The sequence below is a fragment of the Ascaphus truei genome, chromosome 4 (assembly GCF_040206685.1).
Source record: "Ascaphus truei isolate aAscTru1 chromosome 4, aAscTru1.hap1, whole genome shotgun sequence".
Lineage (NCBI taxonomy): Eukaryota > Metazoa > Chordata > Amphibia > Anura > Ascaphidae > Ascaphus > Ascaphus truei.
In genome coordinates, this window is record NC_134486.1 from 249,000,945 (window position 1) to 249,027,202 (window position 26,258).

The 26,258-nt window shown below is 43.6% G+C and overlaps 1 protein-coding gene across 1 annotated transcript in view; it reads left to right on the forward strand.

Moving 5' to 3' along the window:
• The first annotated feature begins 2,838 nt into the window (after positions 1-2,838).
• The window catches only part of RNF217 (ring finger protein 217), a 119,782-nt gene continuing 96,362 nt past the window's right edge, over positions 2,839-26,258 (forward strand). The window contains 1 exon segment of the mRNA XM_075597234.1: positions 2,839-4,046. Within this exon segment, the coding sequence (XP_075453349.1) occupies positions 3,303-4,046 (744 nt within the window). The 5' untranslated portion in view covers positions 2,839-3,302.

The following is a 26,258-nucleotide window of genomic DNA, read 5'->3' on the forward strand; positions in this document are numbered from 1 at the left end:
GAGGCAGTAGTGCAGTTTCCGCGGTGGCCCGACAGTATAGGGTGCCACCATGTTATTGCGCAACCTTACAGGGGGCACTGACAGAGCGGAGAGGTCGCGCATGCGCAGTGTAAGCGCGCGAATGACGGACCAATAAGGGAAAGGCTCCGTCGGTGGACTACAACTCCCATGAGCTCTGGGACAGTCATCTGATGTTAGGAGCCAATGAGAAGGCTAGGATTACGGGAGGAGGAAAGGGAAGCGTGGGGGAGAGACCACGCTAGGCAGAGGAGATAGTGCTTTAGGAGGTAGTGTGAGTGCAGGGGGTCCGTGACCCACCTGCATAGAACAGCTATCCCCACAGGCCCTTAGGAGTATCCCCTGAGTCACAGTAGGTAGCTGTGCTGCAGGGACGCCCTATAGTGGTAGCAAACTTTCACCTTAGTGTATAGCAGTTAGGGACCAGTGTGCGGAGCAAGGTGGTTGCGAGCCATTTGGGACCAGACAGCTGAACATTGCGACACCGGAGGCAGGCTGTGGATTCGTCTGACCCTTTTCGAAGTTGTTACCGGTCACCGCCGTGACCGGAAGGTATTTACAGCAATTGCACCAACACCGGTCAACAGGCGCTGATCCCGCCTTAGGCGTAACTCTTTGGGGACACCAGCGAAGTGGCCAAAGGTCTAAGTACACGGAGAAATCTTGTCTATTAGTACAAGGACACGGTGTGTGGGGCACGCGGTGATGGGACAGAGACATACTCATTAGGAGCGTGGCTGAGCCACAACTGTTATAAGGACAATACTCCGTAGGAGCGTGGCTGAGCCACAGGGACACAGGCTATCTGTGGGCACAGGCTATCTGTGTGATGGATATTTAAAACCAGAGACAGAACATGAAACACAGAGCTCAGTGCACATCCAGTGAAAGCTATACACGGTACAGTGCCTAAATATATATGTATAGATATCTATTAAATAAAATGGTCTCTTAGTTTAACATTTTGGTCAAAGTGTTGTAAGCCCCTGAGCCACTACACGGCAGACCACATCTCAAGGGTCCCTAACACTAATATAAATTCTTAATAACCTGTGCATTACCAGGAAGAATGATTTATAATAAATCTGTCAAAATTAGTTGCATAGTTCTAAGTCTGATTGAAGATTTTATTAACCTGTACATTACCAGGAAAAGCACTCTGTATTAGATTTGTCACAATCATACTGCAAGCGAGCAAGTTCCCCTGAGAGTGGGAGATACTATGGAGTGAGCTTTTAATCATTTAAATGTGGGAGGGGGTAAGCTTCAACAAGATAGGAAGAGCCACCTTCCAATCAGCTAAGACCAGCTGAACAAGATTTGTAAAACATACAGGACACATGCAAGCTCATATTGAACCCCCAAAATAACCACAACATATATATAAGTGTAGGGGTGTGTTAAATACCTCATGTGGATGCAGCTTGTGCCCGGAGGGAGTAATGCAGGTTCCGCGGTGGCCCGACAGTATAGGGAGTCACAGTAGGTAGCTGTGCTGCAGGGACGCCCTATAGTGGTAGCGAACTTTCACCTTACTGTATAGCAGTTAGGGACCAGTGTGTGGAGCAAGGTGGTTGCGAGCCATTTGGGACCAGACAGCTGAACATTGCGACACCGGAGGCAGGCTGTGGATTCGTCTGACCCTTTTCTAAGTTGTTACCGGTCACCGCCGTGACCGGAAGGTATTTACAGCAAGTGCACCAACACCGGTCAACAGGCGCTGATCCCGCCTTAGGCGTAACTCTTTGGGGACACCAGCGAAGTGGCCAAAGGTCTAAGTACACGGAGAAATCTTGTCTATTAGTACAAGGACACGGTGTGTGGGGCACGCGGTGATGGGACAGAGACATACTCATTAGGAGCGTGGCTGAGCCACAACTGTTATAAGGACAATACTCCGTAGGAGCGTGGCTGAGCCACAGGGACGTTATAAAGACATTACCAGTTAGCTGAGATAGTGTATAAGCGATAAGTGTATAGTATAAGGTTATGTGTTATGTGTTGATGCCAATGATAAAGTGATAAGGTTACTATTGCTTACAGTAAAACTGGTTGCATGCATGTGTGTTGTTATGTTTCTTGCCCAGGGGAATCTTACATAACGGGGATCCTAGGTAAGTGGAGGCGCGGCGCAATAAGTGTTACCCCAGGCTCCCAGCTAGCGGAGGCTCAGACCTCCTGCAGCCACAGGTGTATGCAGTAACCCGTAGTTTCTTTAGAGTGTCAGAAAGAGGGCTACATAAGCATATAGGTGTCACTCTGTATTAGATTTGTCACAATCATACTGCAAGCAAGCAAGTTCCCCTGAGAGTGGGAGATGCTATGGAGTGAGCTTTTAACCATTTAAATGAGTGCTTTTCCTGGTAATTAAAAGATATAATTGAAGAATTATAAGTGTTGTAACAGTTGAAGCACCCACACCAGCTGCTGGGACAGGCAGTTTTTGCCAAGTCATGTCTAGTCGTATAAATAAGATGGCAGCTGGTGCTTCTTATCCGGGCTAAACAATAGTAGGACAATTTCAATAATTCTCCATAGAAGTTTAGTTAAGATGAATACGGTAAGAGCTACAACTCTACACTGAGTCAGGTTCAGTGAGGTAAATACGGTCACAGCCGAAGCTCAGTACAGCGGGTCAGGTTTAGTGGGGTGATTACGGTAACAGCCGAAGCTCAGTACAGCGGGTCAGGTTTAGTGGGGTGATTACGGTAACAGCCGAAGCTCAGGTCAGCGGGTCAGGTTTAGTGGGGTGATTACGGTAACAGCAGAAGCTCAGTACAGCGGGTCAGGTTTAGTGGGGTGATTACGGTAACAGCCGAAGCTCAGTACAGCGGGTCAGGTTTAGTGGGGTGATTACGGTAACAGCTGAAGCTCAGTACAGCGGGTCAGGTTTAGTGGGGTGATTACGGTAACAGCTGAAGCTCAGTACAGCGGGCCAGGTTTAGTGGGGTGATTACGGTAACAGCTGAAGCAGCAGCGGCAGCAGCAGTGTGGTAGCGCAGGGAAGATGCTGTCCCTGCCTCCTCCCCCCTTCAGTGTGCGCGCGGGACTGCCATGCAATCCCAGCGGCTCTCTGTAGTGCCAGTGGCAGGAGAGCGCAGCCCGGGGGTAATAAGGCGCTAGGGGCTGTGCATGGGGCTTTTGCCCAGGAGGAGAGGACGTGCCGGGGAAGCGCATTGTCCCTTTGCAAAGCAGAGAGGGGGAGAGGCCCCCGGAGGGACCCGGAAGCAAAAGTGAACTGCGAGCAGAGTGTGTGTATGAGAAGAGCCTGCTGATCCTGCTGCATGGGAAGCCTGGCACTGGGGATGGGGGATCAGCATGAGGAGCTGCACAACAGGGGCAACAAGGACATGCACGCTGCCAGCAGCGAGGAGGAGGAGGGTGAAGAAGAGGAGGAGGAGGAGGACGCGGAGGATGAGGGCACCCAGGGGGACGTGAGAAGCATGGAGAACCCCAGGGTGCTGTCAGACCCCTGGCTACTGCAAAGTGTGCACGTTTTGGGGGTGGCGGGTGACCCGCAGAGCCTGGGAAGTGTAGGGGACCAGGTGGTTTGGGGTGAACCCCACGGGGAGGGTGACACAGCTGAGGGACAGGAGAGGCAGGGGAGCCCCACTCTGTCACAGGACCCTGCAGGGGGGAGGGTGGGGTGTGAGCCCGGGAGGTTGGCACGGACACCGGAGGTCACGGGCAGCGCCGGGGGCCCAGAGAAGAGACACAGCGTGCTTTGCACTGTATACTGCGTGGAGAGCGATGTATCCGGCGACCTCCCCCAGGTGTACCCCTCGGACCAGGGCAGCGTGCCTGACGCCCCCTGCCGGGGCACCCAGCGGGTAACTGCGGAGCTGCCGCTCAGCCCCGCCAGCCTGGAGCTGGAGCTGGCCCCCTTCCTGCTCAGCAGCCTGGGGGACTCCGCGCACAAGGTGGTGATGAGCTGCCGGGTGTGCCTGGAGGACAAGCCCATCAAACCGCTGCCCTGCTGTAAGAAAGGTGTATGTGAGGAATGCCTGAAGAGATACCTGAGCTCCCAGGTAATAATGCTGCTGCATGTGCCACATAACCCGCTGTATACCAATATGAACACTGAAGAATGTGCAAGCTGACATTGCATGGTGTGTGAACAGGGAGCCTTACTAAAGCTGCAATGGGGTTTGTCATTTGAGTTGCTTGAGCCAGCTATTTATTGCCTAGTAAAGTGTTTTTCAACAGGGGGTTCCCCGGGCTTCCCTGAAAGGTTTCCTTCAATTTTCAGGTCATTTGAAAATTGTACCAAATAAAGAAAAATGTATGATGCTTCTGATCTCAGACGCGCTATTAGAGAAGGTTGGGGGTTCCTTACAATGCATTTGATTTCAGACGCGCTATTAGAGAAGGTGGGGGGTTCCTTACAATGCAGACGCGCTATTAGAGAAGGTTGGCGGTTCCTTACAATGCTTCTGATCTCAGACGCACTATTAGAGAAGGTGGGGGGTTCCTTACAATGCAGACGCGCTATTAGAGAAGGTTGGGGTTTCCTTACAATGCTTCTGATCTCAGATGCGCTATTAGAGAAGGTTGGGGTTTCCTTACAATGCTTCTGATCTCAGACGCGCTATTAGAGAAGGTTGGGGGTTCCTTACAATGCTTCTGATCTCAGACGCCCTATTAGGCTGGAGCCCCGCTGGCGCTCAAAGCATGCGTGGCGAGTGTCCTGCGTCTGCTCGCGGGGGGAGGGGCGGCGGCATTGCCGAATATTGAGCAAGCGGGAAAGTATAAAAATTTTATTTACCTAAGCGCATTGCGTGTGTGCACGCGCATACCCGCGTGAGCGGGGACATATATATATATGCGTCACCTCGCCAAGCACCGCCCGCTCAGCGCACTCAGCACTAGCGGGGACGCAGCCTTAGAGAGGGTTGGGGTTACACAGAATTTCACACTATACTTTAAGGGTTCCTTAACCCCCCAAAAAGTTACAAATATAAAAAAACACTGGCCCCAGTTTGCTTTAACTCTGCAAGTCAGATATAACTATACTAATGATTTGCAATGGAATAAAGCAATCATTAAGCTCTTCTCTGCAAGAGATGGCTGCAGTGCTCTTTAAAGTGATGCATGATAGGCACTTTTGACAGAGTAGTTAAATATCTTGGACAGTCATAGTTGTTACAATGTCACTGCAAGGGCACTGTAGATGCGACATCCACCTTTTAAAACCTGGTAGTAATTCCTTTCCACTGTGCCTTATTGCACACAATTTTGATGCAGGTTCTGTAAGCTTTAAGGCTGCCTAAGACAAAGATTTGGATCTTGCAAATAGTTATGGGAATGTCGACCAATAGCCACTCAAGCATTTGGGATTTAAGAGAGGTGATAAATCTGACTGTCCCATTCCACAGGAAATACACTATCTGCAGGATGTAGTATTAACATGGATAGAAGCGTCAATATGATTATGCAAGTACAACATTTTAAAGACCATTTCATTATGTCAACATTTCAATCTGATTGAATGATCCAGTGGGATACCAATGGTCCCTATTGTGTCCCAATTATTTGAATACCAATCTTTTAACGCAGTGAGTGCCTCTTTTTCATAGCTATGATAACAAAAGATCTGAACGTTGCACTTACATGGACAGGTCTCCTAATATTTCATAACAAGTCTCAAAAGACTTGTGCATTTGGTGCCAGTCCAGTTTGTTACATGACTGCCTGGAAAGTGTCAGACGTGTTGTGGGTTTACAAACGCCTCTCCCACCCCCTCTCTGTGACTGTTTTTTGTAACAGGGTCACTTCCTGTGTGGCTGACTGCTTTATCTTCCTTCTACTAAGAAAACAACCTAACCCAGGCACAGAAAATGGTTTGACATAAAGACAGTGAGGATGTGGGCATTTGTTATTCTTTCTCCTAGTGTCTATACACAAATCCAGTACAGTGATCTTTTGGCCTGCTAAAAACACTTGGCCTGCGCACCTCTGGTTTTCCTGGCAGTGATACATTGATGAGAAACCAGGGCTATTATAAAAATTCTTTGCGAATCGGCCATAGACCTTCTATGTGCCATGTTTCTTGTTTTGAGTATCGTGTGTTTTTTTTGTTAAACTATAGTCCTCATTTTCTAGCAAAGAATGTCCAGAAGAATGTCACGTAAATAAATATTGGTTGGCTTGAATGCACAAGGTATGAAACACACCATAGGAGTTTTCTTTAAGGCGCGATATTGATGATCGGGCATCGCTGTCTCAACTCCCATTCAAGTCAATGGGATTTTTGGGGGATATTCCACGTGAGTGGAGAACCTCAAATATTTATGGAACATGCATAGCAGCAGCAGCATATGAATTTTATTGGTGACAGGTTGCAAAGTAAAATTATTAAACGCAAGTCTTGCTTGAAATGGAGTCGCTTGGCACCTGCATGGTTACGATATGTGCCTTGGCTTTATAGGCAAAACCATTAAACTGAGAGCCACAATCGCAGGCTAATGATGATTGATTTGAGTGACAGTTAACACCCAATTGCAGTTAAATCTTCCCATTATCACGTCTTAGGGGCTTATTCTATATCCTCCAAAGTGTCTGAAAACGGCCTGATTTGGCTGCTTCGGAGCATATAGACTCAGACCCTTAGGAGGTAATTTAATTAAACTGCGATAGTGCAGATCGGGGCACTATCATATAGAAGCTCCCATTGATTTTAATTGGAGTTTCCGTGAGACCGGGGCATCATCTTTGACCCTCAGTTTCCACTTTCTCATATGTATTTTGTTAGGGGCCTCCTGCTATAGATTCACACCTTTTAAAAAGAGGCATTGCCGCTTGCCCGGTTTTGATTTATTTTAATAAATGAGCTGTTCCCTACATGTACGGCAATGCAATTGTCTAATCTGCCGATTCGTTCTCCCGTGATCGATCAGCGAAAATCCTGCTTCCCTGGGCAGCCAATGTGGCTGTAGTTTTCATAGCAGAAGTGCTGTAGCTTTCCAAATGGTTATTTTTGATCCAAGGAAGCGTAATACATTGAAAATGTATTTTAAAATGTCGTAAAGAGTGAAAAATGAAGTAAATATTATCTAATACTAAACAGGTGTATTTTTTTTTTAAATACACAGGATTTTGAATAATTCTGCTGTTGTGCAGGGTTTGTTGTTCTGTTCCTATGTTGTAATGCAAAACTCTTTAACCCATGCCAACGCTCTGACATCAGCCCTTGTTGGTACTGATTAGTGCAAACTGTTGCGATGGAGTGTGAATGAGACTCAACCCAAGTCAGAACGTAAAACACCCACTGACCCATTTAGTAACACGGTAAGTACTGTATAACTTAGCCCTTGGGTGCATCATAGAATAGAGTGAGTATATGATAGCTCTCACCAGCAACAGATGCTGCTTTGTACATACAATACACACTTTTTATTTTTCTGTAGTTGAAATATAAATACAATGCTGGGGCCACGTGATACAGGTGTTTTCCACCTTCCTGTCCCTGCCCAGAATATTATTTATTTTTTTCTCCTCACACCCCCTCTTGTATTACGTTTTAACACATACAGTGCTGCCTTCTTTAGGAAACGTAAAGACTATGGGTGTTTTTTATAAATGATATTAAACTGACTTCAATTGATGTTTCTGATGTTTTTTTTTTTTTTTGGGTGGGGAAATAACTACTTTACAAACTTTAAACGGGTTGTGGCCTCAAACACAAAGTTTGACGTCTGTTAGAACACATGTTTTCGGGAGCCTGTTACTGTGCCTGTTTTACACGTAATGTAGCAATCTCCTCTGAAAAGGATTTGTTTGCTTTACATCTAAACTGGGGTGTCCCAGGGACAAAGTTGAGAAACTGATTTGAAACTGGGACTCCTGAACTGGCACTTCCCCTGTTGCTCGAAAATGGCTCAATTCAGATTTCTGTAAATAATTGCAGACAAAAATGTGCAGCAAGCCTTGCTGCTTTAAGAGAGAGAATCAACATTACTAAAGGTCAATACTTTGCCTTGTAAAGTTAGGTTTGGTACAAACTAGAACACTAAGTGAGGAAGGTTGTTCTTGTCGCTGGCTTGTTTGTACACATGTTCATTTCCTGGTTACTCACTGCACTACAGATCTGCTTCTTGATTTGACCTGTATTAACTTGCTTGTTTCAACTCTTTTAGCATGACTGCCCTTTCATTGTGACTTGCTTATAAAGGTAGCTTTCTTAAAGTGTCATTGGTAAAGGGGTTAGATCTGGCGGATTGATGACTTTTTTTTTTTTTTTTTTTTAGATTAAAATCAGATAAATACATTTTGCAAAAGAAATAAATCGTAGAGTTAGTTGTAAACTAAGTAAGCCAAAACTGGTAAGGGATATGACTTTGAGGTAAATGGTTTCCTGGGATGTTCACATTAGATAAGCAGGTACCGTACTGTTAATGAAATTATAAAGCAAGGAGGGTGAGTCAGAAATAACCCCTGGCATTTTTGGAATATTTCCATTTTTTACAGAATTGGAACTTGAGTTTCCTTCTTTAACATATGAAAATCAGTGATGCATTTAATTGGTATTTTTCCTCACATAAGGGTTTAGTCACTGTGTTTTAGATGGGACAAAGATCAACAGCAGATATCCATTAATGTTTGTTTGGTCTCTCTTCTGAGTCCTTTCAACTAAATAGATTATGTAATACAGCTGATTAGGAAGATAATTAGCCTAAAACAACTATAGATGACCAACCGCTCAACCTATTAAAGTCAAGAAGTAATGAATGGTACATGTCCATCGGTGCATAGGGACAAGTAGAACCTATAATTTATAAAGTGTCAAGCATAGAGCCTACACTAGATCCCTCTCAAAACTGCACTCTAGATGTAGTAATATATTGTGACTAAGTCATAGAATCTCAATAGTCTTGATATGGCAATGTTGTACAAGTAGTTAGCTTAAGTAGCAATATTCTGGGAAATACCAACAAAATTGATCGAGTACTGAGAACATCAATTACATAATATGAAAAACAATTACAATTTTATGATGCTACTAAACAACGACGCACGTGATTAATATATACAGTCAATGGTTATTGGGTCTTAAGTGACGTCACGACGGTGGCGTCAACGTGGGAGACGAAGCATACCCGGAAGCGGCGTGTCGCAACAGATACGGTTGTATAGCGATGGCTTGTGAACCATTTAAAGCTAGTTTTCCCTGCATATGTGTTAATATTCTAACCATACACCTATGCCATATCTATGGCTGTAGAGTTACAGGTCACCACTTACATTTTAGGTATGTTACCACCCCTTATGGCAGGCCTGCACAACTCCAGTCCTCGAGGGCCGCAAACAGGCCAGGTTTTCAGAATATCCATACTTTAGCACAGCTGGTTCAATTAGTGGCTCAGTCATACTAAGCCACTAATTGAGCCAGCTGTGCTGAAGTAGGGATATTCTGAAAACCTGGCCTGTTTGCTGCCCTCGAGGACTGGAATTGTGCAGGCCTGCCTTATGGGGAATGCAATTCAGTGGTTATAGATTCTGGCAAGCCTAGATACTATTTAACTCACATATGACACATTTGTTGCAATAGTCAGCAAAATACTAATTTGTTGCAGATATTGCTTAGCTCCTACTGAAGGCAGCATTTATAATAACTCCATATGAATGATCAGACACTGGTTATTGAGTTATGTACATATCAAGCTGACTATACAGTGTATAGTGTACCATTTGTATCTTAGGCTTAGACCACTTGACCATCTTATGCTATTGGCTGCTCATAGGATATATTGTCACTTACTTTCTGATGTATATCTACTGAGTTCTGTACTGACAGACTCATCTTGATCACATATCATGATACATCTATTAGGAGTAGTAATACCCATACAGAATATGAATTGTGTGATTATATGATGAGTATCTATCCTATTTAAATTAAAATCTTTGCTTCCGATAGGGTACAACAAAAGACAGGGGGTGCCCAATGCTACATCCAATTGACAAAACATATATGGTAATAAGCAGTGTTCGACAAACCTATACATTTGCTCGCCCCCTGGCGAGTGGATTTAACCCCCGGGCGAGTAAATATTGGCCCAAGCAGCACACGTTTGGTACTAGGTGGCGAGTAGATTTTTTTGTGTGGCGAGTAGATTTTTTGGTGATTTGTCAACCACTGGTAATAAGTATAAAGTTTAAATACTTCAATAATAATTACTTGGTTATTTAGTTAAACCCTTTGGCCAAAGCGTCATAAGCCTGCATACCAACGTCAAGGTGTAACCAAATTAATGCAGGTCCTACACTACACTGTGAACCCTTCCTTTTACCTCTGTATGAGGGGATAGAACCATAGTAGGTCCTGTTCTTGCAGCAAAGTGAAAAGACCTCCCAAGTTAAAAAGGTGAGGAGGAATGAGCTCTGGGGGGAGGTGCCACTTACCTCCATACAACTGTTGCCAGTCAGAAATTGATAGGGTAATCAGAGATGCATCCAATCAGAGACACACTGTTGAGACACTTTTTGGTATTATGCTTGCCTTTCTACAGGTTATCCAATATTGTGAATCTCTGTCGCTTCACCTTGGGGATTTTTAACCCTTCACTGTATATATTAATAACGTGTGTCGTTTAGTAGCATCATTAAAATGTTACTGTTTTTCATATTATGTAATTGATGTTCCCAGTACTCGATCAATTTTGTTGGTATTTCCCAGAATATTGTTAATTAAGTGAACTACTTGTATAACATTGGCATATAAAGAATATTGCGATTCTATGACTTATTTAGTCAGAATATATTACTACATCTAGCTTGCCGTTTTTGAGAGGAATCTAGTGTAGGCTCTATGCTTGACACTTTATGAATTATAAATAATTAGCCTACTCTACTTTTAGCCAGGAAGGAGACAAATAATAACATAGAATCAAACTGGCCTATCAACGAAATCCCAAAAAAGGGGAGCTTTAGAATAAACAGCTGTGTATGAGGCTTTAAATGAGGTGGCGGAAAATAAAATAAACCTGATGGGTAATACAGAGCACCATATTAGGTGAGCCTCTAATCCAGCACGTTGTCTACATTTTGGAAGGCAGAAGTGCCCGGAAGTGGAATTGACCCAAATAATTAATGGGAGGCTTGCTGACGCTTTAGACACATGGAAACATGTAATATTGTTTTTTGTCATCATGAGTGCATTAATGTGAGGGACAAGCGAGTAATACTGCTTTAACTTGTCACTGTAACCTAGTTTTACCCTTCAATTATGAGTGGCTTGTACAACAGAACAGCACAGACCTGTTTTTTCAATCAGTTATATAATCGTAGATGTTTTTAGAAAAGATCTACATGCAGTAGAAGCATGAATGGCAAAGATTTGTAAATACAATTCCAAAGTACGTGGAAACAGCCTCGGACGAGGAAAATCCTGCTTGTGCAGCCAACGCAACACAGACAAACAATTTCTTCAAAGTGCAGGTCTCCTCTAGGACAGAGACAAAGCAGAGCTCTACTAAGACGTTCATAATGAATTTGTCCATTTAATTTGACACAAAGAACAGTGGAATAACAACGTTTCACGTCCCATATGGATCTTTCCTCAGATTTTAAAAGCGACTTCCTTTTACATTGTCTGTTAACCCCTGCTGTCAGAGGAGCCAGCAACACATTGAAATCAATCTCATAAGGCCTGCTTCCCAGATCTCCTGTGGTTCCCAATCTCTGAATCGGTTTGCATATTGCTGCTCAATGCTTTGTGGGGCAGTGACTGACCGCTCTGCCTCCCATGGTGGGTGCAAACACATGGAGTTTACTGCGGTGGATCCTCCAGCTGTGTGTGTGTGTGTGTGTGTGTGTGTGTGTGTGTGTGTGTGTGTGTGTGTGTGTGTGTGTGTGTGTGTGTAGCCATACTCCTCTTGGAACAAATAGTATTATTTACTTCATAGAAAATAAATCTAGCACAACCTCTGCAGTCGAGACCACCGGTCAGGTGAAAACCAAATGACTGTGGGGTCAGGGCTTACTCCCACGGCCAAGTGAAAGTTGCAACACCTTTGTGTCAAATTGGTAGTTGGGACCACGGATCACGGAAGCTTAAAAACAGAGGATTGGATGGGAGTTTGACTGCTGCTTTAATACTGTAGAAAACGCCGCCACTTTTTCATTGTGTTTTTTTTAGTAGAAAGTGAGGCCAGCAGACCAGGGGGAAGATTCACTAACCTGTGGGTTAACGCGCCTGATCTTGCGTTAACGACCATTCAAGTCAATGTTTTAATTCACAACAGCCCTTAGTGAATAACCCCCTAGAAAGGTTTGCCTTCCTTCCTTTTTAATTATTTTACCATACCATCATAAAAACAAACTGGAGGAATGGGCAATACTCACCAACAGGTGTTTTTAATTTGAAAGCAATTGTTGTACAAAGGGCTACGTTGTACAATGATACTACGTGTATGAAAATGGTACCTGTTACAGTTTTGAAACATAGGGTCTCTGGAACTGAAGCTCGTTAATTTCAGCACCGAGGACCGGGAGCTTCCAGAGATACTTACCTCCGTAGTGGTGCCGTTATCACTGCAGGCAGAGAAACTGTGTGTCTAATATAATGGCTGCTTAAATGTCCCACGTCACTTGGGCCAATAGGAAGTTGTGATGTAATCTGGTGTGTCTTCCTATTGGCCCACGTGACCTGGACCTTTAACGCCGCAGAGATACCGGCACCCCCTGCGGGGATAAGTATCTCTGGAAGCAGGGGTCCCTAGAGCTAAAATTAAGTTAAGTTGTTTAATCCTTTAATAAAAAATAATAATGTGCTTTTTTTTTTTTTTTTTTTTTAAGTTAACCTGTTTTGCTGCTTTAATTGAATTCAATCTTTGCAGTATTTGGTTTGGTACCTGCCATGTGCTCTTTGCCACGGTTAGCCAAACTTCACATCAGAGGTGATTGCTTAACTTGTTGGCTGTAGCCAAGAGGTTTTTTTTTTTTTTTTTTAAAGAATTAGAGGCTTAAGCAGTCGTGGTGCATGGTAGAGGAGATCAGGAATAATCAAAATAAGATCAGCAGTGATCTATATTACCGGCACAGCACGAAGTAAGGCCAAAAATGATTTTATGGCATCTAAATTGCACACAGGACCGATGTTTTCAGTCTGGCGTGGGTGTATGTGTATATATTTCTGGTAAGTAAGGCTTATATTCTGTGTGCTTTCCTAAAAATCTGACCTGTTGCAAAGTAATTTTCATTGGGGGCGATAGGGGCATCATGAACCGATAAACTGCAGCTTCAGCATGAACTAATTATTAAGTGTCAGACACAGGAACGAAGCTGGTTGCAGTTTGTCATATGCTGTTCAGTACATCTGAACACTGTAGCTAAATCTGGTTCCTGCGTAGCTCTAGGCAACTCCTCCTCCTTGTTGTTCTTTGCAATGCCACTTGCACACATTCTTGATATAAATAGATCAGTTTGGTTCCAAAGTGATTAGAACATCCCAGCTGAATTATATTTAGAAATGGTTGGCAAACAAAACAAAACAAAAAAATTCTGTTCACACTGTGCAAAATCTCAACTACTAATTGCTGTCAAAAGGTTAAAGACAAAGGACATTAATCAGCAAAGACAATATTGGGAGACATCTAGTTGCAGTATTTCCTTCATATCTATATTTTTTTTATATATTTATACAAATTCCTTGTTGGTTTGTTTCAAACCCATCTAGTAAAATTGTGTGTATGTGTGTTTGCTGTGAAAAACCTCTAGCATATTTTACTGCATTACTGCTTAATTTCCCAGGTCATAGCACCCACATAACCAACAGAAGCACGGCCTTCCAATATCAGCCGCGTAAGCCACTAAAGCTGTAACCAGCCTTTTATTGTTTTCCGCTGAGAGAAGCTTCCGGGTCCCAGCCACAGCGTCTCCCAGCAGCGGAGAATCCTTGCAGTGTAGCTCGTTCAGAAGTAATGTACCCCCCTCAGCGATCCCGGGGAAAGCCGTGGCCGTCACATTCACTGAAGCCACAGCTCCAACAAAAGTGAAGCTGGCTACATCTGTTTATAAGTATATGTGGCTCTGTGTGTATCGCTGTATACATGCGCAAATCTGTGTATATAACTATATATCGGGGGTGAAATAATCACTGGCGCCTGTTCCGTGTTTGGCGCTACCGGCTTCAGCATTCTTCGATGCCTAAGGCTGTGATTATACCAAAAATTGCGCGCCTGAAAAACAAAATAAAACCAATACAAGTGCACATACCAAGCGCGACATAAACGCCGCGACGTGCTGCAAAGCGTTTGTCTCAAGCGCTCCGCACCGGCCACATCGCGTGATTTGCATGGCCAATCATAGTGCATCATCAACCAACCAATCTGGCCAAGTCTCCCTGCAGTAGCGCTACAAATCTTTTTGGCATGTTCACATAAAGCACGGCGACATCGCTACGATGACGTCACTGGATCGCTCTGCAGTTTTTGGTATAATGAAGGCCTAATGCTGCTCAGTCACGCAGTGAGCGGCTGTAGTGGTGATTGACAGGTAAGTCCCCACCATACCACTTGGTGTAGTGTGGAGAGCGGGTTGCAGAGGCGCACAAGGACTGTGGTAGGGAGCGACTCAGATCGCTCAAGGAGACTATCCACCCTTGCTCTCAATTCCCACTGGTGGAGGCAGGAGGATGTCGGTGTGTATGTCAGTAGGGGTGAAAAAATCCCAGGTGCCTGGTCGCCTAAAATGTTTCCCCTGGCACCTGTTTTGCAGCGCTGACTCACCTGTCGGTCACTGCCACTACCGGATCAGGTGAGCCGTGACTGGCAGGTTAAGTGACCGCCACGCCACTGTGGGGAAATCGGGAAGGAGGAAGAGCCAGGAGAGAGGCTGCGTTCCTGCAGGTGTGTGTGTCTATGTGCCTGTATACGTGTGTTTGTACAGAGTCAGCATGTTACAGCTACACTGACACAGAGCCGCCCGCCCACACGGGTGGGGAGGTAGCCAAAATGCCCCCATATCCCTTAATAAAATGCCAGCTCATAAAAATTATTTCTGGGTCCTTGTATTTTATACTTTTGTCCCCTCATATATAGTACATTAGCATGTCTTTGTTTAGAAGACCATGTATATCAGTGTCTGTATTAATTTGTGTGTACTGTATACTGCATGCGAATCAGCCTGGAAATGAGGAGCTGAAAAATCGATGCATACAAAATATTTACTGCAGCTCTGATAACTGTAATTGAGGAGTTGTTGCTGCCTTATCATAGTTCGATACGTAACAAAAGCCATATGTATTCTTATTTTCTGTAATACATTTTGTAGTTTGCACAGCTATGTTTACTGCTCAACTATGCTAAGCAACAAAGTATATATTGAACTCTAGAAAAAAACTATTAAGAATAGTGAACGCTGTACCTAGTCAAGGGCTTTCATTTTAATGTTGCCGTAACATGTTTTAAGTGAGCTGAACCATTAGCAATTTATAAAGTGAAATTACTTTTATACCAACATACAGCATCTCCAAAGTAGCTCCCCCACCCCCCCCCCCCCCCTCTTTCTTTAATTGCTCACTCCTAGTTGCTTTGAAATACTGTACTGGAGGGTACTGGTGGGAGGCCCTCTGTCTACCTTTTTCTTTTTAACCCTTTGGGTGGCGCCACAGCCCCATCAACAAACCGCGATCACGTGACCCCGACGTCCTTTAACCCATGAACGGAAGAGTCCTCCTCTTGCATTACCTTGCACTACAGATTGCGGTCCCGCGCTCTTCTCCCCTAGAAGATGAGCTCTCTGCGGGCGTGACGTAGCCGCTACGTCCTGAGGTCCGTGGCTTGCCAGACCCATAGGGGTAGTGGCTACATCTTGGGGCACCCAAAGAGTTAAATTACCATACGGTTATATGCAGCGAGAATAATAGTTTCTATTGATTTTATACATAAATACAAAAAATAAGTTTTTATGCATCTTGAAATAGTCAAATAGGCACTGACCAGGGAATCAAACCTGCACCTAATGATGTTGACTGCATTTTAAAACAAAAATACGCCCCTGAAGCCTGTATGAGTTTAACTCCGATAATGTTAGTCTCTAGTCTGGTTTTAAGGATATCCCTGCTTCAGCACACGTGACTAAGTCAGACTGAGCCACTGATTGAGCTACCTGTGCTGAAGCATGGATATCCTTAAAACCTGACTTGTTGGTGGCCTTTGAGGAATGAAGTTGGACCCTCCTGCACTATTGTAGTAAAATATGCCATTGCTACAATTTTGATAGCCGAACTCTCTCAAGAGATTGCAGTACAGTCCTAGCCTCCAAGTTCTGTATCTATATTTGATAGAATGCAAAGCCAGTGTGTATTGGGTTCAGAGTTGGAAAAGCAGACGTCATCAGAATCTTATAATGACATGCATGGGGTTAGACTGGCAGCAATGCATCAGAACGCAGACACATGCCAAGTAAGGCAGGCTGGTGTATTCCAGATCAATGTGTATCTTCGAGATTTCGGTGTAGTGCAGTTGAAACTAGCATGGAACTATGTTGAAGTAGAAAAACAAGCTGCCTAGTTGAACCTTGTAAACCAAAACAGTAAAAGTGAGCTATTATATACCATATTTAATATGAAGAAAAAACAGATGAACTAGTTCCAACCAAATACTTTTGGTAGTTTACACTTGACCAAAGTTTTGGGCCCAAGCCAGGGGTCTATGACAACCACATCATGAGTTTACAATGTTACTTAATTCTATGCTTCAATTATGTATTTGTAACTGTTAAATATATATACATTTTTTTTTAAACTAAATACGGTGTTCAGTAGCTTATTCATTTAATAAGCTTATTACAGAGGTATTGCTTTTAAGAATGTATCCCACGGTAAACAAAAATATATGTATGATTTTTTTTTTTTTTTTGCCACAAGAAAGCGTTCCTCAACAATAGAAAGTTTGCTCAGCGTGGGATTTCATACTGTGTTTTTTTGCTGGTGTACTTCATGTATACAACATAAATGCATCTGCTTAGCTACATTAAAACATGTCAAAAGAAGAAGAAAAAAATTGGTGTTACAAAGCCATTATTAGCGGGCTGTGTTTTTTTTATTTTTTATTTTTATTTTTTTACCCTTTGCTTTCAAAAACAAGTGCATCACATTACTATGCTTAAGGGATTAATTGGGTTAACACGTTGGACAGAGCTGTTAAGGGACCCCAGTCCTGAACTCCAGAATCTGCCAGGGTTTCTTTACAACACAAAGGGACGGGGTCGTGTCTAAGTGGCGGGGATTTTATGACACAAGGGGTTGTGCTGGGTGGGGGCAGGGTTATTAGGTGAACGGATGGGTTATGATGTGATTGGGCGACGAAAAGACTTAACCCCCAGCTGCTGCCCCTCTCCCTCACTATCCTGGCGGTGTTTGCAGGGGGGCCGGTCGTCACTGGTCGGGCTCCTTGTTTCTGCTGGGCTTGAGGTCTCCCCTTCTGCTTGCCTGCTTCTCTCCTGTATTGTTCCACCCCCCTCTCCCCCCCACACACACACAAACCGTTGTAAAGTGAGTCCCATGTTAATCAGTGGCGATGAGCGTTGGATAACGCATTCCGGCGTCAAAAAACAGCCCATAAGGTTGCGTTGGATATGCCATTTATTGTAAAGTGAAACGTTGGATAGCGAGGACTACCTGTATCTAGATGTGTATTTGGGGGGTCGGGAGGGTAGTGTGTGTGTGTGTGTGTGTGTGTGTGTGTGTGTGTGTGTGTATTTGGGGGGGAAGGATTTATTGTGTATTTGTAAATTACACACTTTTGCACAGAAAAACAATGAAAAAAACGAAATATAGGTACTTCTTATTGTGAGATGCATTTTATTCCCCCATATATTTTGTTGTATGTTAATGCTTATACAGTTTATACATCTGCTAGTGTGTGTACAGTATATGTATGTGTTTGTGGGGGTGTAATATTCATGCATGTGTTGCGGCTCTCTGAATATTTTGGAGAGACTTTATTTTTATAAAATGGCTCTTGAGACGTTGCAGACCCCTGCGCTAGGTGTTCAGATTGTCATGCATATGTGATAGGTGTTTGTACATTATCATTGAAGAACACATGTCTCCTGTACAGATGCACATTTTTTTGCTAATCTTGAATATAATATATATTGGTAACTAGGTGAGATTTGTATGCTGCGGTTGTAGCGCCATTAAAATGAAGTGATCCTGTGCTTACAGTATGTGCAGGAAGGTGTACTCATTTTAAATGGCGTCTATGAAAATGTATCCAATCTTTATGATGCTCAGTATTTTTACTCATAATCCTTCCTGTATATGAAGCCAGATAATACATATTTTAGCGCTAGCCAGCAAAACCATTATTCTTTTATAAGAGGAAGCACTTTTTTGCACTGTGTAGATCGTGGGAATGTTACAGACCACATTAAAACGCACGTTATCAAAAAAAAAAAGTTTTTTTTTTTGGGTAACTTACATTTTTATTTTCAAAATCCATCAACATAATGTAATATCCATACAATACATAGGGGGAGTAGGTGCCCTCACTCTGGGTCCATTTGACTATACATTTTAACCCTTCTACTCTAGTGAATATTTATTGCTCTAAATCCTTCCGGGCCCTTTCAGTCTCTGCCCTATTATATAATGAATAGGTGAACTATGCCAATAGCTCCTGTTAGTCGCCGAACGAGAACGCACGTGGCTCTATCACTGCATAATTGTGGTCACACTCACCCCCTGTATATCTGATTGGGCTAGCCATGGGTGCTAAACTTTTTAGAATTTCGTACCTGTATCATTTACCATGGGCTAGCCATGGGTGCTAAACTTTTTAGAATTTCGTACCTGTATCATTTACCAGGCTTGTGAGCTTCTCCATTCGGCAGACAAACCAAATTGTGTTTGTAATTTTTGCGATAACTGGAGAATCCTTTTTGTTTCCACAATGCTGCGATCTCACACCTCATTGCCGTTGCAGTATGCACGATGAACTTGTTTTCTTCTCTGGGCAGCTGCTGTGTGGGCCTGTTTAGTAGAAACAGCCATGGATCAAACAGGAACTTCCAGAAGGTCTGAATCCTCTTTTAGAGTCCTGATCAAATAAGGGTAATTTGCCTGATACAATGTTTTGTAATTATTGGTGAGATTCGCTCCCAGATATTTAATGGAGTGGGACAGCCACTTAAAGTTGAAATTAATTTCTAACAATTTCTCCTGATCCTTTGGTAGATGTTTTGTGCCTCTGATTTATTATTATTATTATTTATCTATAAAGCCTGATATTTTATTAATGGAACCCAGGAGATGAAAAAGGTTGGGCAAGGAGGTAAGGGGTCTCGACACTCAGGAAGACATTGTCCGCATAAAGGCCAACTTTATGGGTGTGGGTGTTAATTTGTAGGCCCATAATATCTGGGTTTCTATGTATGTGATTGGCAAGTGGTTCTATACGCATGGCAAAAAGTAATGGAGATAAGGGGCAACCCTGTCTAGTATCACTTCTAATCTTAAATGTATCTGATGGGAATCAATAATAATAATAGCATGTTCTTGTATTGCGCTGATAGTTTTACGTAGCGCTTTAGAGACATTTTGCAGGCAAAGGTCCCTGCCCCAAGGAGCTTACAATCAATTTTTTGGTGCCCGAGGCACAGGGAGATAGTGACTTGCCCAAGGTCACAAGGAGCCGACACGGGGAATCGAACCAGGTTGAAGGCTCTTCAAACTCAGTGCTAGTCAGTGTCTTCACTCACTGAGCAGCTCCTTCTCCCTTGTCACTGGACTGTAGTATAATGCAGTGATGGCTTGTAGGATTCTGCCCCTGAATCCAAACGCCTCAACGTGGCATCAAGATACGCCTAGTCGATTTCTATCAAATGCTTTTTCAGCATCTAGGCTTAACATCATTATTGGGATCTTTTTTGTTTGTGCCAATTCGATCAAATGTACTATATGTCTTGTATTATCTGCTGCCTTCCTTCCTGGGATAAAACCCACCTGATCTGTGTGGACCATCTTAGGCAGTATCCGGCTCACTCTATTCGCTAACCGGGTGTGCTGCTGTTTTCTGTCTGCTCTGGGGTTCCTCTGTCTGCCTGTCTCTTGTTGCTCCTGTCCTCTGTCCTTATAGTTTCCTGTTTCACCTTGCCTTTGTTTTGTGTCAGACTCCTTATGCCCATGCTTCTGCCGCAGCTCCTGTTCCTGTACCTGTTCTGTATTTGGAGTCCTGTACCTTTTATTAAAGGCCCTTGCTGGTAACCTGGCTTGTCCCTCTTCCCTAGTTTCACTCCCTGCTCCCCTGTTCTGCTCCTGGCCTCCTGTTGCCGAACTCTGCTTGTGACCCCGACATTCCTGCTTGCTGCCTGCCTCCAACCTCTACGTGTGACCCCTGACATTCCTGCTTGCTGTCTGCCTCCAACCTCTACGTGTGATCATGACGTTCCTGCAAGCCGCCTGCCACCGACCTCAGCCCGTGACCCTAACTCTCCTTGCCTGACAGAGGCAGTAAAACCATTAAAAATCTCCAAGGCCCCGGGCCCAGACGGCTTCTCCAACATCTACTAAAAGGTTCCTACCACTACTGACCCCCCACCTGAAATGTTCAACTCCTTTACGGAGGGCAGCCCAGTTGCACCATCAATGTCTGCCGCAAATTTAGCTATAATTCACAAAGAAGGGAAAGACCCTATGCAGTGCGGTAGTTACAGACCAATATCCCTTCTGAATACCGATTTTAAACTATATAGTAAAATCCTGGCCAACAGGCTAAACCACATATTACCAAGACTAATCCATATTGATCAGGTCGGATTTGTAGCAGATAGGCAGGCGTCTGACAACACCAGAAAAATAATTAACATTATAGACCATGTCCACCGTGTCGACACTAAAGCTATCCTGTTGAGCCTAGACGCAGAGAAGGCGTTTGATAGAATAGATTGGGCATTCTTGGACAAAACAATAGAAAAATTTGATTTCGGGGACTCTTTTTTTGACAGGAGTCCGGGCCTTGTACTGGTCCCCCACGACTACGATCAAGTTGCCAGGAAGCAGCCCAGGGCTGATCAAAATAAGAAATGGTATGAGACAGGGATGCCAATTGTCCCCTCTCCTGTTTGCTCTCACTATCGAGCCACTAGCAGCCACCATAAGGTCAAATGTGAATATACAGGGTATAACAATAGGGAAGTCAAATTACAAAATCTCACTATTTGCTGACGACATAATATTAAGCCTGGCAAACCCTCAAACCTCACTACCCAATCTCCAACAGGCACTGTCTGATTTTGGAGTAATCTCAGGGTATAAAATCAATTCCGATAAATCCGAAGCATTAAATCTGACCCTGGGAGACCAAGAACTTAAATTATTAAAACTAAATTTTAATTATAAGTGGAGTCCCACACATGTCAAGTATCTGGAAATTAACATGACCAGATGCTACCACTCCCTATATCAGAAAAACTATCTCCCTTTATTTGAAAATAGTAAAAAGGACCTGGTCAAATGGGAAGGACCCCAGATATCCTGGATTGGCAGAATATCAGTAAAAATGAATGTCCTCTCGAGGCTCCTATACTACTTCCAGACCCTCCCAGTCCGCATTCCAGAGTCTGAATTGAAAAACCTGCAAAACAAAATTTTCCACTTTATATGGCAAGGCAAAAGACCCAGGGCGGCTAAAATGGTTATGATGACCTCAAGGAGAGGGGGGGATGGGCGTCCCGGATGTTCTCAAGTACTACCAAGCAGCCCAGTTAAGGCAAGTGGTGGTTTGGAACACGACCCGACCCATACTTGTTGGTTGTCTATTGAAATGTACTATGCGAAAACGCCTTCTCTGCCAACAAGTTTGTGGACTGGTGAGAGAAGAGATACACAGTCAAAGAAAATAGAACTCGAAGCGATGAGACATACGTGGAGATTTGGACAAAAACCAAAAAGAAATTCGACTTGCTACCCCCCATCTCACAGCTTACTCCGCTGTTTGACAATCCGGAGTTTCCCCCAGGTTGCGATTCTAATCAATTCAACCAATTGAAAACAAGGGGTATCAGGGTAATTGCTGACCTGTTAAACAACGGTAAACTGTTGAGCTTTCAGGAGCTTCGAGCTAAGTATGAGATACCCGATCTAAATTTAGTTAAGTACCTCCACATTAGGCATTATATTCAAAAACTATCCCCAAGGTTGGAGTTCCCCTCTATGTCAGAGTTCGAGGTGTTATGTAGCAAAGGCGTCTACCAAAAAGGCCTAATAACAAAGATCTACGGGAGTCTAGAGTCAAAAGCGGACTCCGCTGATCATGATAATATGTTGAGATGGGCCAGTGACCTCAATATTGAAATTGACAAACAGGATTGGGAGGACATATGGGAGTTTGCTTCGAAAACGTCCATGTGCACTACAATCAAAGAAAACATTTATAAAATCATGTATTATTGATACCTCACCCCAGCGCGCCTTAAACGGATATTCCATCTGGTGTCTGACCTGTGTTGGAGGGGATGTGGACAAAAGGGAGACATGGCCCACATAACATATGCTGGACATGTCCGGTTATCCAGAATTACTGGAAAATGATTCAATTTATCATTGAGGAGATCACAGAACTCCAGATCCCTATAGACCCTCTGGTCTTTTTATTAGCTAAACAGGTGGCAGATATAGAACCTCCGATGAGAAGACTAATATCTTTTATTCTCACGGCAGCCAGACGCGCTATTGCGGCCTCCTGGAAGAAATTGGCCCCTCCCCCCAAACGTGCAGTTGAAAGGAGAATTAGCGAAGTTATGGAAATGGAAAAAATGACGGCATTTTTAAATCAGTCCACTGGCAGTTTCTACAGGACCTGGGACCCATGGATAACTGAGGCCCGGACGGGCTTGAGACGTGACACTGGGGGGAACCCGTGGGCCCCCCATCCCTCCCCCCCCCCCCCCCATCTTCTCTTCTTTTTCTGTCTACCCATTTCTTTTTCCCTCTTAATATCTTAGGATCTAGACCCACCACTACACCAGGTTGATTTCCCTTGATTAGGAGAAAGTTGGTCATGTGTACAGATGGGTGGATAAAACGCAAATTTTTGACCTTAAGAAATGAAGTGCCTCAGATACATGCTATAATCATTTTATTTGTATAGGTTTCAGTGAACCACTGTATTTGATTTATACGTTCTGTAATCTGTACTCAAGCTAATGTTGCATTATCCTTCCCTGTCTAAACTGAATAAAAATTTAAGTACAAAAAAAAAAAATAATAATAATGTTTTGGTTAATATAGCATTATTTTCAATATAAATAACAAGGTCTAAAAATTCCACATTGGTCTTACTAAAATTGGATAAAAATTTGAAATTAAAATTACTAATATTAATATATTCTAAAAATTGTTTTAACAGAATTTCATCGACATTCCAAATTAAAAACACATCATCGATGTATCTCTTCCAGAGGACCAGGTTTGCACCAAAACTATGCGAAGACCAAATATGGTCAGTTTCCCAGATGGTCATGAACAAATTGGCATAGCTACACTGGCGTCATATTTTATTCTTACCTTTACCGCACGGCTGGACGCGTGCGGGCCGCGTGGTGATGGCGGCATGTCGGCGTGTCACTGTGACGTCACTGTCACGTGGCACGCCCGGCTTCCCCGACACCCCTGAAGTTGAAGTGAGGTAAGCGGGGGTGCGGGGAAGCAGAGGGGCAAAGGCAGGAGCAGCTAGGGGGTCGGGAAGGGGAACAAAAATGCGCGCAAAGTGGAGGGGGTGCACGGAAGGGATGCGGCTGGCGCGCTGTTTAGTCACGGCGCCAGCCGGAGTAAATCCCCGGCCAATTAGTGGCAAAGGTAAGAATAAAGGCTGCCGCAGCAGTAGGTGACAATATCCTATTTACCCAGCCACCAGTTATAATGAAGTATTGCAATCAGCTTTTATATATGTATTAGAATATATTAGGCATTACACAAGATTAGTTTTTAATGAATTGTTTATAATTATTGTGTTGTAAATATGTTATTAAAGTTATTATTATTGTAATATGATGCATTGTTAAATACAGTTAGCTTTATGGATCAAGTGTTACTCCCGCCCACTGGCCAATCACAAGTGTAATAGCCCAACCAATGGGAAGCCTAAGATTATTCCCTCATCCAATCAGAACCCTGTAGGGGTATATATATATTTAGATGTAATAATGCAACAGATACGACTCCTGACGAAGCTTAGAGACAAGCGAAACGCGTAGAGTTGAACTGCAGCAATCCACTAGTGTACCCAGCACCACCCTGATCCAGTTGTTCCATACCTGTGATCGATCGCAACCGGAAGTGACGCGACAGGCTACCGGAAGTGACGCGACACAATCCCAAACAGCAGGGCTGGCTGTGGACATACGAGCTGCACATCTTTATTTTTATGTGTTTATGCCCATAGTGCAAATGTAAGTGCAATACTTATTTCTTAAAAAAAAAAAAATATATATATATATATATATACATATATACAGAATCCCTTGCTGCAGTGGAAGTGCTATATGCTGGGTTATAATGGGGAAAGGCGGGGTTGCAGACCTGCCTAAGACATGCAGATGAGCATACAGTTATATTTGCATATTTGCATTCCTGTGGAGGGTTTTTGTCACTTTTTTTACTCACCATAACTTAACTCAGTATTATGGTTTAGCCTATCCCATAGCCTCTCTTGCATTCCCAGTAAAATCAACCCCACACTGATGAGACCCATCAAGGTCGAAACGGCTGTCTGGGTGGTTTTCTGGGTATGCACCTTAACCCTGGCTGTGCTCAAAGCTGTGACCATGCAGCAAGCTTAAGCCTATAGGGAACCATGTTAAAAATGGTTATTGAGGCAAAAGGTGACACTGTGTGCTCATTTGCATGTCATTTCCCAGAATCCCTTGCTGCAGTGGAAGTGCTGTATGCTGGGTGATAATGGGGAAAGGCAGGGTTGCAGACCTGCCTAAGACATGCAGATGAGCATACAGTTATATTTGTATATATATATATATATATATATATTGAACATGCAATGTTGCACTAAAAGTGTCATCTTTGTCACCGAGGGCATACTCTGCTGAGACCGGCCACCTTCCAATTGAGAGAATCTCCTACACAACACGATTAAACCCACTGCTGATATCTTATTGGGAAATTGTGAGTCCCCAACTGTGATATACTTAGTTGTCTTTTTTTGTAGAACATACTACACTATATTATCATTTATCTTTCCACATATGGTGATATCTGAGCTCCCCACAAGCCACTTTACACCATAAATACCCTGCTAAAAGTTTGCAATGAAATACAATGTGGAATGGAACGGGGACAACACTGAGTTTCAAGCAGGGGAACCTGGTTCAATTCCCGGTGTCTGCTCCTTGTGATGTTGGGCAAGTTACTTTATCTCTCTGTGCCTCAGGCACCAAAAAATAGATTGTAAACTCCACGGGGCAGGGACCTGTGTCTGCAAAATGTCTCTGTAAAATGCTACGTAAAACTAGCAGCGCTATACAAGAAAATGCTATTATTATTATTATCATGAAGAAATCCCGTTTAGCTTCATACCTATGGACCTTCCCGCCGGCCCCTTGCTTTCTAAGCGATTACTATACCAAGACAAATTTCCCTAGCCAATTCAAATCTGGCTTTTGCCCCAAACACTCGATGGTAACTACCCTGCTAAAAGTTTGCAATGAAATCCAGTGTGGAATGGACATGGGACAACTAACTGGTGCAATATTCCTAGATTTTGCAAAGGCTATCCTGCTTAACAAACTCCAGAGCTCTGGAATAGGGAAGCATGCTTTAAACTGGTTTCATTCCTACCTATCAGGTAGATCCAAACACGTGTCTATCTCAGGCTCTAACTCCAACTCCCTGGATATCACCTGTGGTGTCCCGCAAGGCTCTGTTCTGGGGCCCCTACTCTTCTCAGTGTTCATCAATGATCTTCCCACAGCTTTTAAGGAAGCCTCAATACACATGTAGATGACACAATCCTATAGGCACACAGCCATAGCCTCTCTGACCTTCAAAACATACTTCAGTCTGACTTTTTGAGACTCGAAAACTGGATTTCCCACAACAAACTGTTTTTAAACACTGACAAGACTGTAACAATGGTATTTGGGACCAAGACTACATTTTTAAATCTGCCAGTGACAGCTCCAGATTAGAACCAACACTAACACTACCCTAACCCCTGTCACTAGTTTTAAATACCTGGGCTTATGGTTTGACTCCCACTTAACATTTGGGATGCACATTAATA